This window comes from Dipodomys merriami, unplaced genomic scaffold, assembly GCF_024711535.1.
Source record: "Dipodomys merriami isolate MVZ:Mamm:240054 unplaced genomic scaffold, mDipMer1.0.p SCAF_62, whole genome shotgun sequence".
Classification (NCBI taxonomy): Eukaryota; Metazoa; Chordata; class Mammalia; order Rodentia; family Heteromyidae; genus Dipodomys; species Dipodomys merriami.
Genome location: NW_027206202.1, coordinates 6,638,098 through 6,653,586, shown reverse-complemented (window position 1 = coordinate 6,653,586; position 15,489 = coordinate 6,638,098). Strand labels below are relative to the sequence as shown.

At 42.6% G+C, this 15,489-nt stretch overlaps 1 protein-coding gene across 2 annotated transcripts in view; it reads right to left on the bottom strand.

The window, feature by feature from the left end:
* Dnah3 (dynein axonemal heavy chain 3) overlaps positions 1–15,489 on the bottom strand; it is a 216,447-nt gene that overhangs the window by 43,680 nt on the left and 157,278 nt on the right. For both annotated transcript variants that reach the window (XM_070004375.1, XM_070004374.1), the window contains exons 51-52: positions 9,202–9,400; positions 2,722–4,863 (exon numbers count right to left, since the gene is read on the bottom strand). In XM_070004375.1, coding sequence (XP_069860476.1) covers positions 2,722–4,863; positions 9,202–9,400 — 2,341 coding nt within the window. The remainder of the gene's footprint in view (positions 1–2,721; positions 4,864–9,201; positions 9,401–15,489) is intronic.

The window sequence follows — 15,489 nt, the reverse complement described above, 5'->3', positions numbered from 1 at the left end:
GGGGACTTTTTGTTTTTTCACTAGTTTATTGGAAATAAGAGTTTTATGGAGTTTTCTGCCTGGGCTGGCTTTGAACCATGACCCTCAGATCTTAGCCTCCTGCCTAGCTAAGATTACAGGCATGAGCCACTAGTGCCTAGCTAGCATCCTTGATAATATATTTATTTCACAGGGCTGGGGATATAGTTCAGTATTAGAGCACTTGTCTAGTACTTATAAGGCCTTAGGTTCTATCTTCAATGTCACACTCGTGCGTGTGCACACGTGCACACACACACACACAAAAGAAAAAAATCTGAGTTTGAAAGAAAAGTGTAATCATTAGATATCACCAAATAACCAGAAACCACATTTAGGAATTTATTTTAGCAGGAATACAGGTATGTTAAAAGTAAAATTATATAGTTTCTTTTATATCTTTCTTCTTCAGCAGTAGCTAATGTTGTTAGACTTGTGAATCCTCCCAGAGATATTTTGTGCACTTAAATAAATGCATAAAATTATTCAATGTATATGAATAGAATTCTACAGTTGCCTGTTTCACTTAACAATGTATCTTGTAGATCTTTTTCACATTGGAGAGTGTTTTGCTATTGGAAAAATGTCATATTTTGTTTAACCGGTCTAAAGGGATGTGCTGTTTTTATTTTTTAACTTGTGTACTCAGATGTACTGAAGTTCTATTCACCATAGCCAGGTCATGGAAGCAGTCTATGTCCAGTCAGTGGATGAATGAACAAAATTCATATTTGATACACACCAGAGTAGTATGAGCCATAAAGAAGAACAAAATATTTCCCTTGCAGCAAAATGGATGGAACTGGAGATCACCATGCCAAGTGAAACAACCCATTCTCAGAATAAGTATCACATGTTTTCTCTCCTGCAAAATCATTATTTGGGGTGTCTTCATTGTTCCTTAGTTCTTGGGCACAATATCTAAGATTAGGATGCTGCTCCCAGATGCAGCAAAAGAGCTACAAAGAGTAGGAAGACAGTAAAGAATGATTTAAGAAAGAGGAATTAGCTAGGCATTGATGGCTCGTACCTGTACTTCTTAGCTACTCGGGAGGCTGATATGAGGCTAGAGATTCAAAGCCAGGAAAGTTTGTGAAACTCTGAACTCCAATTAACCACATGAAAACTGGGAGTGGTATTGTGGCTCAAAGTGGTAGAGCATTAGCTTTAAGCACAAAAGCTCAGGGACAGTGCCTAAGCCTTAAGTTCAAGCCCTAGGACTGGCAGAAAGAAAGAAAAGAAAGAAAAAGCAAGCAAGCAAGCAAGCAAGAAAGAAAGAAGGAAAGAGAGAAGGAAGGAGGGAAGGAAGAAGGGAGGGAAAGATTAAGAGAGAGAGGGAAGGAGAAAGAGATAGGGAGGGAGGGAAGGAAGGAGAGAAGAAAGGGAAGGAGAGAGGTGAGGGAGGGAAGGGAATTATACCTCAAGGATTCATTTATGACGGTGGAGTTAGAATGTCTATGGGAAATCTAGCTTTGCAGTGTGTGTGTGTGTGTGTGTGTGTGTGTGTGTGTGTGTGTGTGTGTTTTACTAGGACTTAACTCAGAGTCCGAGCTCTCTCATTCAGCTTTTTCAATCATGGCTGGTGGTTTACCATTGGAATCATACCTCCAATGTAGTCTAGCATTTTGCTGTTTATTGTGGAATCTTCTAAATGAATCACAATCCATACCCTTTTGCCTAGTTTGATTTTAAGTATAAGATTGTTATTCAAATATTCCTTTTAAATTAAAGAAACAACAAAGATAATTAGGACTAAGATGCTACATTAGCAGCTGAGTCTAGTCTTGGGCTTGGCGCTCATAATACGGTTAGGAAAAAAAAACCTGGAATTAATTTTGAAGATTTCAAAACAAATGATTTCAACTAGACACTGGTGGCTCATGCTTGTAATCCTAGCTACTCAAGAGGCTAAGATCTGAGGATCATGGTTTGAGTCCAGACTAGGGAGGAAAGTCTGTGAGATTCATATCTCTTATTAACCACCAAAAACTGGAAATAGACCTATGACAAGTGGTAGAGTGATAGCTTTGAGCACAAATGTTCAATGATAGCATCTGGGTTAAGAGTTCAAGCCCTAAGACTAGGGCTTGATTTCTGTGTTTCTGATTTCCTCTTGAAAAATCAGATGATCTGGTGATTCGGAGTTTACACTTCAAAATATGTCTCCTTTAGGTACCTGTCATCCATCTCACCCTCTACCAACTGCTTGGTTTTGAGCTGGGCATGATGTAATTATAGGGATGCCTGTAATTCTAGCACTAGGAATTACAAGGAATTGCCTTGTACTCAAGGAAAGTATGTGCTAGACAGTGAGACTCTATCTTAAAAAAAAAAAAGACTAAGGTCAGGCACCAGTGGTTCATGCCTATAATCCTAGCTACTCAGGAGGCTGAAATTTGACGATCATGGTTTGAAGTCAGCCAGGGTAGGAAAGTCTTTGAGACTTTTATCTTCAATTTACCACTAAAAAGCCAGACGTAGAGATGTGGTTCAAGTGGTAGAGCACTGGCCTTGAGCAAAGTAGTTTAAGGACAGTGCTGAAGCTCTGAGTTCAAGCCCCAAGACAAACAAAATAAACAAACAAGTGATTAAATCACTCAGCCTTTAAAGCCACTTAAGATCTCTTCCATCAAAGGCATGCTGCTGTCACCCATCCACACGTTCTGGGTTCTTAATGTTCCTCATATAATAGTCTGTACTTACCTGCCATTGGGTCTGCACCTGGAGACAACACAAAAATCAATGGCGCACAACAACTGGAGTCACTGTAGGATCCCTGGAGATCAAAAGTGGGAGGTTCAATGTATACCTTTCCCATGTGTTCAGCAATGAACTCTCGAACAGCTGGGACCATCTTATCAGGCCGCAAGCATCGGAGGATCACCATTTTCTCCAGTCCTTCAAGAAATTTCCAAGATCCAGGAAATGTCTCCTCATGGGGCCAGGCGGAGTCATAGATCAACTTCCATTCTTGGGTATTTTGTGCAAAATGTTCCATCAGGCCTTTCATTTTGGGTAAAAAAGAGGCACGAACAATCTCCGCCCAGGCCTTCTCAGACAACCATTCAGAAGCTGGATTGGGGAAGGGGTTGTCCAGGGCAATGCCTCCTGTTAAAAGGAAGTACCAAATTTCCTCATTAATTTTGTTTTTCTCTTTCATAATGCCAATGGTCAGGAGAAAGGAGAAGAGCAGCTTATCCTTCTCAAACAAAGAGCGGCAGACGTTGTTATAGATGCTCAAGGTGAAATGTTCAATGATGTATTGGATGCGTAGATCCAGCTCATCACTCTTTGGGCTGTGAGCCAGAGAATGCACATAGAGGTTGATGAACCACGTCAGGGAGTACTGGTACATAGGCTCAATGTTGGCCAAGTCAGAGATACAGAAAAAGATGGTGGCCGAGTGCACAGCCACTGGCTTGTAGCCCATGCGAGTCTCATCGATCTGCGTTTCTGTCACTGAAGCGATTTCCTGTTTCTCAGAAATTTCTTCAGAGAGCTGTTTAGAGGAGGACAGCACTTTGATGGCAGTTTCATCCTCAAGGATGTTGCCTTCGGACTGGGACAGGACCTCCAAGATCTTATCTTCTATTTCTTTCAGTTGCTTCTTATTCTTGGCACTTTCCACAATCAACTGGTTCTTTTTCTCTTCTAGTTCTGGTTTCTCCTTGGCTGCCACAATGCCAAGGAGTTGGTCTTGGAGACCCAAGGGGGTGATCATAAAGTTGAGGAGACAGACTTTTACAGCAATTTCGGGGAGGTAATGTGGGTTTCTGAGGCGCGTGGTGATGTATAACTTAAAATCCCGGGAATACTCAATGATGTTCTCACCCAGCCGCATGTATTCAACCCCTTGCTGTTTGAATGTTGCCTTCAGCAAGATGGGCTCAATAAAGGCATCCAGTTCTTCTCCAATGTTTTCCAGTAAAACAGGGGTGCCAAACTGCAGGGCATTTTCCAGGGTTCTCACATAGTTACTATCAGAGAACTTGATGATGGACAGTTTATTTGCTTTTTCCATGTTCTTGATCCACTTATTGGCCTGTCCTTGTGGGTCAATCATTAAGGGCCAGCGTCTGGAGTTGGACACAATGATGCCATTGTCAATGGAGAAGGAGTCAACGGGAAGCCCAGCAATCTGCCAGGCACGGATTTTTACAGGATCTCCTAGTGTGTTGCTGAGGCTGAATTCAGTGGAGCCAGGAATGACCCTATCCTTACAGTAGCCTAGCCACTCTTCTTGGCATTGGACCCGATAATCCACTGTGAAGGCACCCAGGTAGGCCACAGTCCCAGAGGACAGCAACACATCCCCTGTCAGATTAGTATAGCGGATCCCCAGCTGCCGGGCAGCTTCAGTCCATCTGTCTTTCTCTCCCCCAAGACCACTGATCAATTTCTCTGCCCTGATCAACTTTTGGGAACAGACCTCAATGTTTTCCTCTAATTCTTTTTTCTTTGTATTCATCTTTTCGAACTTGTCATTCAGGGCCTGAAGACGGTCTTCTACCAGCTTCAGCTCTGCCCGTTTCTGATTCAGCTTTCCCATCTGTATATCTAGCTTCCCTTCAGCCTCCTTCAGCCTCTCCCTTTTGGGAGCCACCACCTTGGCCACACGATCGTATACCTCCATGGCCCTCACCCACTTGCATAGCCCCTCGCAGGCAGATGACACATTCTTAATGACAGCTGGCTGGAAGTCAGGGTGATCGATAAACCTTTCCCGGATCCGTTTCATGATCACTGGAGGAATGTTGTCTTTGTCATATGTCTTAAGACTTTCCAAAAACTTCAGATCTCCAAGGATCTTTCTTGAAACACCCCAGAAATCTTCTATCATCTTACCTGATGGGTACAAGAAAGCAAGATAGATTATATTAACACATTTTAGTTGAGATGTAAAATTCTGTAAGGGTTGCTTCTCAGATTTGAGGGCAAAAATATCCAAATGTTTCATCATAGTCTAGGAAGCCCTGTCAGCCCGTATTGTCATCTTTGCTCTGCTCTCTGGACATGGGTCCTGAAGGACTGTTCTTCAATTCCTTCATAATCCCACGTTGCTCTAGCACGAGCCCTTTGTGTTATAAGCAGCACCTAGCTGGGTCAGACCACACTTCACCTCTTACTTACTTAGTTTGTCTGTTTAGAGACAGGATCTTGTTATGTAGTCCATGCTGCAAGTTCAGATCCTCCTGTCTCAGATCCTCCTGTAATCCCCCCTCTTAAGAGCGGGGATTACAGGCATGGCCACCACACCTAGTCAGACTTTATTTTATAAGCCAATTCCATTAAGTTTTTTTAGACTTCTCTATTTATCTTCTGCTATAATTTTCTTTTATATTGTAACCAGTCAATTTTTGTTTGCCATGCGTGCATGTGTGTGTGTGTGTGTTTGTGTGTGTGTGTGTGTGTGTGTGTGTGTGTGTGTGTGTGTGTGTGTGTGTGTCCTGGGTCTTAAACTCAGGATCTGAGAGCTGTCCCTGAGGTTTGTGTGTTTGTGTGTGTGTGTGTGTGTGTGTGTGTGTGCATGTGTCAAAGCTAGCAGTCTACCATTTGAGCCACAGCTCTATTTCTGGCTTTTTTTTTTTTAAATAAGAGCTTCACAGACTTTCCTACCCAGGCTGGCTTTGAACCACGGTCCTCAGATCACAGCCTTCTAAGTAGCTAGGATTACAGGTGTGAGCCACTAGCATCTGGCTTGTTTACTTTCTATTTATTGACTTCTCTCTCAAAGCTGTAAGCTTTATGATGTACATATTTAGATGTGAATAAATATAAACTGAAGGAATGCTGCCCCATGGTCCTATTCATAGCTGAAGAGGGAAACAGAAGCCAGATCTGTGGGCATCTGTTTGACATATGTTTTTCCAAATCTGAGTAGTGGACTAGATGGAACTCAGTCAGAACTCCTGTGATGAACAGTGTGAGGAAGGCGGGCCATAGTTTCAGAGAAGCAGCTTTCAGGATTCCAGTTGGATAGGAAGCCATCCATGGACTTCCTAGAAACAAAGCCAGGACCTTATTCTTCTTAGTACCTGCCAATCCAGTGAGTTTTGGTCCAATCTTGAAACACTGCCATTTTCATTGACATGTTAGACAAAACATGAAGTCCTTTTTGGCTTAGGATACTTGCAAAACTCAGGTTCATGAACAAAGTCATATTTGGAGTCATTTTATAGAACATAAGGTTTCCCATTCTTAAGTACAAGCACAGAAACCAGAAAAATACTCCCTGTGAAGATCTTTGTTTGCATGACAGAAAAAAAATGATCTGTCATTTAAACTCAAGGTTTGAAGCGAACTCCAGTGCTCTTTTGTTCCATTCCAATATAGTAATGAAATTCACAAGTTCAATGATTGATATGTACAATTTGTTTACATCCTAGTTTAATGGTAGGTTCTGTACTGATCATCAATCATGCACAATAGGAACTGACGTCTTGACCTAGCAATATTCTGTGTATCACAGCAGGGCTCTACCCTGGCTACACTTCAGAATCACCCAGAGAGCTTTCTAAAAAATATTGGAGCTCATGCCAGGCACCAGTGTCTCATGGCTGTAATTCTAGCTACTTAGGTGACTGAGATGTGAGGATCATGGTTTGAAGCCAGCCCAGGCAGAAAAGTCTGTGAGACTCTTATCTTCAGTTAACTACCAAAAATCCAGAAGTTGAGGTGTCTAGATCAAATGGTAGCGCACTAGCCTTGAGCAATAGGGCTCAGAGACAGTTCTTAGGTCCTGAGTTCAAGCTCCAGGGACAGCACCAAACCTCCTCCTCCTCCTCCTACACACACACACACACACACACACACACACACACACACTCAAATGAACAAAAACAAAAAAATAACTGGAGCTCAAACCAAATAAAATAAATCTCTCTAGAAGGACATGGGCTTCAGCATTCTTTAAGCTCCCCAGGTTATTCTAGGGTGCAGAAGTGTGAGGAGCTCACCGTTGCTCAGGCCAACGTATTGTGCCCAGGGGTTTCTCTATATCATTTCTTTTGGAAAGTCTACTCCTTGCTGGTTATACCTGATGGGCTTTGCCTCTCCATAGGGCGGTTGACTTGAGGAAAGCAGAATAAAAGAGTACTAAGCTAAAGGAAGCAGGCGCCTGAGGAATGTAGGTGAGTGACTGGGGATTGTTAATATTTCAGAAAGAGAGACAGTAGAGCATGTCTCAAGATAGGAATCAAAGGGCAGAAAATGCCAGTGGAAGTGGATAGATCTTGTTGTTGTTTGGGAGAATGGTCCTGGGACTTGAACTCTGGCCTTGGGCATTCTTCCTTAGCTTTTCCACTCAAGGCTAAAACTCTACTAGTTGTGCCAAAGCTTGACTTTTGGTGGTTAATTGGAGTGAAGAGTCTCACAGACTTTCGTGCCCAAGCTTGCTTTGAACTGTGATCCTCCAGTCTCAGCCTCCTGAGAAGCTAGGATTACAGGAATGAGCCAACAATGCCCAACTAGAAGTAGTTTTTCAAGTTCTCATTCATTTTAAAGTAAGGATCTCAATACATGGTCCTATATCAAATTGTGACCCAGCCCCCCATCTGACCTTTTTGAGACAAGGTCTCACTCTGTCTCCTAAATGCTAGGATTATAAGCAGATACCACCTTGCATGGTCCTCAAATTCACATTTTTAAGAAAATAAACTAGCATTTCACTTATTAATGCTTCAAGGCTCAATTGTATAAAAACTTTCCTCTATCCCTCTGTTTTGTTTTTGTTTTTGTTTTTTTTTTTTGTCAGTCATGGGGTTTGAACTCTGGGCCTGGGTGCTGTCCCTGAGCTCTTAAGCTCAAGGCTAGCACTCTACCACTTAAGCCACAGTGCCATTTCCAGTTTCTTAGTGGTTAATTGGATATAAGAGTTTCATAGACTTTCTTGCCTGGGCTGGCTTTGAACTGCAATTCTCAGATCTCAGCCTCCTGAGTAGCTAGGATTATAGGCATGAGCCACCAGTGCATGTCCCCTCTGTTATTCTGTTCTCCCCATTTCTTTTCTTGTCTTTTCTTTTTCCAGTCATTGGTCTTGAACTCAGGGTCTTGGCACTTTTCCTGATCTTTTTTGCTCAAGGTTAACACTTTACCACTTTGAGCCACAGTGCTACTTCAGATTTTCTGGGGGTTAATTGGAGATACGAGCCTCACGGACTTTCCTGCCCAGGCTGGCTTTGAACTGATCCTCAGATCTCAGCCTCCTGCGGGCACCCACTGGTGCCCGGCTCATGCTCTCCTTTCTTGTCCTCTTTTGTCCTCTCCTCCCCTCTTCTCTCCTGTCTTCTCCACAGTCTCCCCTTCTGCCCTTCCCCTTCTTCTTTCCCTCTCCGCTCATCCCTTTCACTTCTTCTTTCCTCTCCTCTCCTCCTCTTCTTTCCTTTCCCTCTCTCCCTTTCCCATTATCTTTATGTGTATGTATATGTGTGCATGTGCTTGTGTGTGTGTATGCTCATGTACACATGTATATATGCATGAATATTCCTACAAGCCCATCTAGGTGTCTGCATCTCTACATTTCTCGCTCAGTTTCTTACTTTGACTCTGTCTCTCATGCTGTCTTTATTTCTCTGTTTTTAATATGTGTGTGTGTATGTGTGTGTTTGTATGTGTGTGTGTGCATACAGACATGTGTGCCAGGCCTGGACTTGAACTCAGGGCCTGGGCACTATCCCTTAGCTTTTTTTGCTCAAAGCCAGTGCTCTACCACTTGACCCATAGCTCTACTTCTGCCTTTCCTGGTGGCTAATTGGAGAGAAGAGTCTCATAGACTTTGCTGCCTGGGCTGACTTTGAATCTCGATTCTCATATCTCAGCCTTTCTGAGTAGCTAGGATTACAGCTGTAAGCCACAAGCATTTGCTTCTTTATCTCTCTTTGTCTCTTCTCTGTATATGTCCCTGTGTCTCTTGAAGGTGCACACATGTATTTGTCACACACCACATCTTTGGGGTATATGCCTTATGCTTTCACAATGATTTATTGGCTATGGCCTTGACTAAGGTTATATTTACCCACAGATATCTGTTCTTTTTCCCCAGATGATAGGTGAGAGGCTGGTGGAGAAGAACCAGTAAGATCTTTGGATGCACATGCATATCCCGGGAACTTTCTAAATTCCTCCACAACTCAGCCACCCCAACTAAGGGACTGAAACAGAAAAGCTTGGCATGAGAATGCTTACCGGAGCCACTGGGATCCGGTTTCCTCTCTGGTTTCAGCCCCTTCATGACACAGATGCTCTCCATGACCAACTTGACAGGGCCTGGTGGGTTCTGCATTGACTTCACCAGTGAGATGTCCGCTGGGTTCAGGGTGTCAAGTGCGGCAAGCGCGGCTTCAAGCGCTGGCATGGCCTCAGCCAGGTCACCCTCGCATTCAGTCTGTGGAACACAAGGACAAAAGGGCGGAGTGCTTGAGGCAGGCGCACTGGGATGGGGCAGAGCTCCACTCCCAGGGGAAGCAGAGGACGTGAACAGAGGCCTCCTCTTTAAGGGCGTCTCTGACCATTGATGGCAGCAGAACCACTAGGGTTTGGATGTTCTAGCCATTTGAGCATTCGCTTTGTTTGTAATCATGAACAATTAGACATTTCTCAGATCAGAGTAATTAGCATTCCTCTCCTTTCAGATTGTTTCTAGGTGTTGGGGAAATTTGAACTCTACTTTGAACTCTACTTTCTGTGCCACAGAGCACCAGGAATTAATTCTTCCTGATTGTCTGTTGGTACCTAGCTTCAAATTCCTTAAACAGTAAAGGTTTAAAAAAAATCCAGGTGCTGTTGGTTCATAGTTGTACCTAGCTACTCAGGAGGCTGAGATCTGAGGGTCATAGTTTGAAGCCAGCCAAGGTAAGAAAGTCTGTGAGACTCTTATCTCAAGTTAACCACCAAAAAAGCTGGAAGTAGAGTTGTGGCTCAAGTTGTAGAGTGCTAGCCTTGAGCATAGAACTCAGAGATAACACTCAGGCCCAGAACTCAAGCCCCAAGACTGGCCCAAAAAAAGAAGAAAGAAAGAAAGAAAAATCCTACCTAATATTTGTTGTTTTTTTTTTGGGGGGGGGGTTCCGGTCATGGGGCCTGAACTCTGGGCCTGGGCGCTGTCCCTCAGATCTTCAGCTCAAGGCTAGCGCTCTACCACTTGAGCCACAGCGCCACTTCCGGCTTTTTTTCTTTTTGCTTTATGTGGCGCTGAGGAATCGAACCCAGGGCCTCATGCATGCAAGGCAAACGCTCTACTACTGAGCCACCTTCCCAGCCTCCCTACCTAATATTTGAATTAGACATATCTAGAATGCTTACTAATTTTTGTTAATGGTCACTATTTTGTTAGTTGGAATTGAAACCTACTTAATTTGCATCCTTTTATTTTCTTACTTAATAAATCTTATAATTATGTCTCTGAAAAAAATCAAGCATTTAGTTGTTTTTTTTTTTTTAAAACAAATTCCTAAGAGATATGAAGTGAGTAACTTCCAGTTCACTGATCAGGAGAATGTTAAGAGAGGAGTCTAGGATGAGGCTCAGCAGTGATGGGAAGAGGGCGAGGAAAGAAATGGACATGAGAAGTGGAAGAAGGTTGGAACTTAGTAGATGGGATACAGGGTGAAATCACAGAATGTGAAGCTTAGGGACAGTGTGGAGTTTCAGATAATATATCTGGGTAAGAGTTGGGAAAAGGACTGAAGTCATGGAAGAAAAGATAGTTATATTTCAGCCATTACTGGTTAATTTTATATATAAAATCAATACAAGGGAATATCATCCAGCTATTAAAAATGAAATACTGATTCCTGAAATAACATGAATGAAACTTATAAAGGTTAATCATTTAAAAAAAAAGAGGCCAGACAAAAGAGGCCATGTTATCTGGCTTCATTTATAGGAGATGTGCAGAATGTGTAAATTCATAGAGATAAAAGTAGCTCAGTCTTGCGTTGTAGAGAGGTTTTTGTTGGGGGAGGGGTGATAAAAACATTCTAGAATTAGGTAATAGTGATGGTTATATAATTTTATGACTAATTTAAAAGTGAGCATTAAAGACATATGGATTATATCTCAACTATTCAAAAAAAGCTTAACCAGGAGGCTGAGATGTGAGGATTGAGGTTGAAAGGCAGTTTGTGAGACTCTTACTGCAATTAACCACCAGAAAGTCAGAAGTAGAGCTGTGGCTCAAGTGATAGAATACTACCCTTCAGTGAAAAAGCTAAGGGATAGTACCTAGGCCCTGAGTTCAAGCCCTAGCATTTGCATAAAAAGAGAGAGAAAAAAGAACTGCTTAACATAATAGGATTTTAGAATTAGAAAAACTTACGCATTATTTAGTAACCAACTATAAAATTCTACCAAGAAAAAAAGATTCCAAGAGACTGGTCACAGGGCCAGTCTCCTGTCTCCTCTTTCTGAATTCTCTGCCAGTCCAAGCCCAAGGAGTAATCATATAGCCATGACTAAGAAGAAACTTCTTTTTTTTTTTTTTGGGTCCGGTCATGGGGCCTGAACTCTGGGCCTGGGCGCTGTCCCTCAGCTCTTCAGCTCAAGGCTAGCGCTCTACCACTTGAGCCACAGCGCCACTTCCGGCTTTTTTCTTGTTGCTTATGTGGTGCTGAGGAATCGAACCCAGGGCCTCATGCATGTGAAGCAAGCACTCTACCACTGAGCCACCTTCCCAGCCCTAAGAAGAAACTTCTCTAGGGAAAGTCAATTGTCTGTCTGTGACAAGGTTTTCCTATTATAACCCAGGTTGGCCTTGAACTTTTGATCCTGCTGCCTCCCTGTCTCTACAGTTATGGGATTACAGGTGTGTACAACCATACCTAGCTGCAAACATTAATTTTTAGACATCTTAAAGCCACATTCATTGAAGTCTTTCTATCCCACAGGTTTACTGTGATAAAAGCGAGTTCATTGTTAATTGTTCTGTTTGCAAACAAAAGTCATTTCACTTTTCTACGTACATATAGCTAGACATACAAATTTACATACATATTCACATATATGCATGTTTGTAGCATGGATTATTTTAGGTTTGTTGTTTTTCTTGTAAACTTATAGACATTTTATTTAACTTGATCTCCATCAATATGAAATGTCCTGGTGATAATTAATGACTCATTTGCAGGGACAACTGAGAAAGTGCCAGCTCAGGCACAACTCTATATACTTGGTGGATTTCAACCCTCCCAGTGCCCAAGACTTCACAGCATTAACAGTTCCATGTTACTCTGGCCTGGCAACCCTGCTCCTTTTCCTTAAAGGGACAAAGTCTGGCTTTCAGCTCAGCCTTGGAGCAAGTTGGTTTGTTAAATGACTCAAAAAGTTCTCTGGGGAGGCTGGGAATGTGGCTTAGTGGTAGAATGCTTGCCTAGCATGCATAAAGCCCTGGGTTCGATTCTGCAGTACCATATAAACATAAAAACCCAGAATTAGTGCTGTGGTTCAAGTGGTAGAGTGTTAGCCTTGAGCAAAAAAGCTCAGGGACACAGCCGAGGCCCTGAGTTCAAGTCCCAGGACCAGTACTAAAACAAAAATAAAACAAACAAACAACTAACTCTCAAGAGGTGATACTGATATAGGACTGTTGAGAAACTCCTTATAATACTGAAGCACTGAAAACAATGGCAAGAGAGCACAGACTTTAGTGTCTGATGTACCTGTACCTCTCAAAATAGTCATTGAGATCAATTATGTGTCATTTTGGAAAGCTGTTTATCATGTTAAGTGAAAAGAAAGCATGGTGAAAAGTGTAATTTTAGTTATATTGACATAAAATGAGCAAGAGCAAGGAGACTTGTGAAGCTGAAGCTTCCAAAGATGCTAAAATTAAGTTCATAAAAATTATTTCATATGTATTATTATGATACGTTTCTTTGTTTCAAACCTTATTATTAAGTTGGGTACTGATGGCTCACATCTGTAATCCTAGCTACTCAGAGGCTGAGATCTAAGTTCAAAGCCAGCCCAGGCAGGAAAGGCCATTGTAAATTAGTAAATTAGTAAACTAGTAAATTAGTGATGTAAGGAGCATCAGAGCTATTAGAGAGAAATGGATCATATGTACCCTGCTGAAATGCAATCAGATCTTCAGTAATTCTGGAAGACTGTCCTCATTTCTAAGGAAAGAGGTGACTCACTAGTTGAACAATCAAACTCATCTTTAACGAATGGACCTGTTTTTAACTCTCAGGTCTCCCTGTTGAGTTGAGAGTTGGGTCCCTGCTGTGCCTTAGGGATAGTTCTGCAGCCTCTCTGATGCTATGCATTTCTAGGGTTCCAGAAGAGTAGAGAAACGCAGCAATCTTTACACAAAGGACTGTGCCCCTCCAAGCTTCAGGAAAGGACTTTGATCCACATAGAAATCTCAGAGCAAACACAGGTTTCTGTCTTCTTCTCCATGTATTGTTTATTCCAGCTCCCTCTCCCATTCAGGGCAGGAGATGGGATGGTCCAGCATTAAACTTTATTACCCTTCTCACTGAAACCCAAGATGGCTGGGCAAGGGTACAGTAGGGAGTCCCACCTCCTATAAACCATGAGTCACCAATCATCTCCCTCTGGTACTCCAGCAAGTCTCTGTTTTCCCCTGATACTACAGAGCAGAATCTTCGTGTGGTCCACCCTTCCTCTTTCTTTCTTTCTTTCCTTTCTTTCTTCCTTTCTTTCCTTCCTTTCTTTCCTTCCTTTCTTCCTTCCTTCCTTCCTTCCTTCCTTCCTTCCTTCCTTCTTTCCTTTCTTTCTTTCTTTCTTTCCTTTTTCCTTCCTTCCTTCCTTGCCAGTCCTGGGGCTTGAACTCAGGGCCTAGGAGCTGTCTCTGAGCTTCTTTTGCTCAAGGTTAGTGCTCTACCACTTGAGCCACAGCTCCATTTCTGGCTTTTCCTCTTTATGTGGTACTGAGAAATTGAACCCAGGGCTTCATGCATGCTAGGCAAGCACTCTACCACTAAGCCACATTCCCAGCCCCGAAGCTGGCCTTTATTATACATGGCAAAGGCCAAAGAACAACAGCATTGGAGAACAGCTAACATGGACCTTGAGCTCCAAAACATGTTATGAGCTTCACATGTTTTTCCCTTAGTACCCCATTTACTGAAGAGGAAACTGAGGAAGGTGCAAACATTGAGTCTTGAATGTTTAAACAAAACATTTATATGTAAATTCACGTGCCTTCAGGCCCAGGCCAGTGGTATGAGTATGGGAAGTGAGTTGGCTGGGGCTTTGATGAGCTGGCACACATGGGCAGCACTGACTCAATGTTATGGATGGGTGCAGTGCAGGAATTCAGGACCAGTGTTGCCAGAAATGCCCACTTGCTCTTTCTTTTTTGGCATGTTGCTGAACATTGATCCCAAGGTCACAGCATGCTTGCCAAACAGTTTTCCATTTGAGCCATGCCTATAGCCTTTTAAAGTTTGTTTTTGAAACAGGGCTTCAAGAACTTTGCCAGGAGCTAAGGGCCATGGCTCATATGTATAATGCTAGCTACTCAGAAGGCTTAGATTTCTTGAAAAATAGGTTTGGAGCCAACCTGACCACACAAAACTATGAAGATATGGCTCAAATGGAGAGCAAAAAAGCTGGGCAAGAGAATAGCCCAAGCACTAATACATACATGCACAAGCACGGGCATGCACACACAAACACACATGCGCACACACCGTGGGGGAGGGACATACAAAGCTACAAAGAAATAATCTTATAAATGAGTTAGAAACAAATGCATGAAAGGCAATGTATAAGAAAATATCATCTCCATGGGGGAAAGACTTTTCATCTATATCATTCACTACCATTTTCCCGCTGCCTAAGAAATTGCTGGTAAATAGTAGGTGTTGAATAAGTAAATTTTTTTGGGGGGGGGGGTCCGGTCATGGAGCCTGAACTCTGGGCCTGGGCACTATCCCTCAGATCTTCAGCTCAAGGCTAGCGCTCTACCCCTTGAGCCACAGCGCCACTTCCGGCTTTTTTTTCTGCTTATGTGGTGCTTGAGGAATTGAACTCAGGCCTCAGGCATGCAAGGCAAGTGATCTACCACTGAGCCACCTTCCTAGCCCTGAATAAGTAAATGTTAAAGTAGCCATTGCCACTTTTTTCTTTTTTGGTCATAAAATGACCCAAGGTCCATGTTAGATCTTGACACCATAGTCAATATCTTTTCTTTTTCTTTTTTTTTTTCCTGCTGGCCCCGGGACTTGAACTCAGGGCCTGAACACTGTCCCTGACTTTTTTTTGCTCAAGACTAGTGTTCTGACATTTGAGCCACAATTCTACTTCTAGCATTTTTGGTAGCTTGATCCTCAAATTTCAGACTCCAGAGTAGCTAATGATTATAGGTGTGAGCCACTAGCACCAGGCTCACAGTCAGTAACTTACATGGCTTCCATTTATTCTCTGTCCAAGTCATTAGAACTAGCCTTCAAAATTCAGAGCATTTATCATAGACTCTGAGACCAGGCATCAGACTCTCCTCCAAAT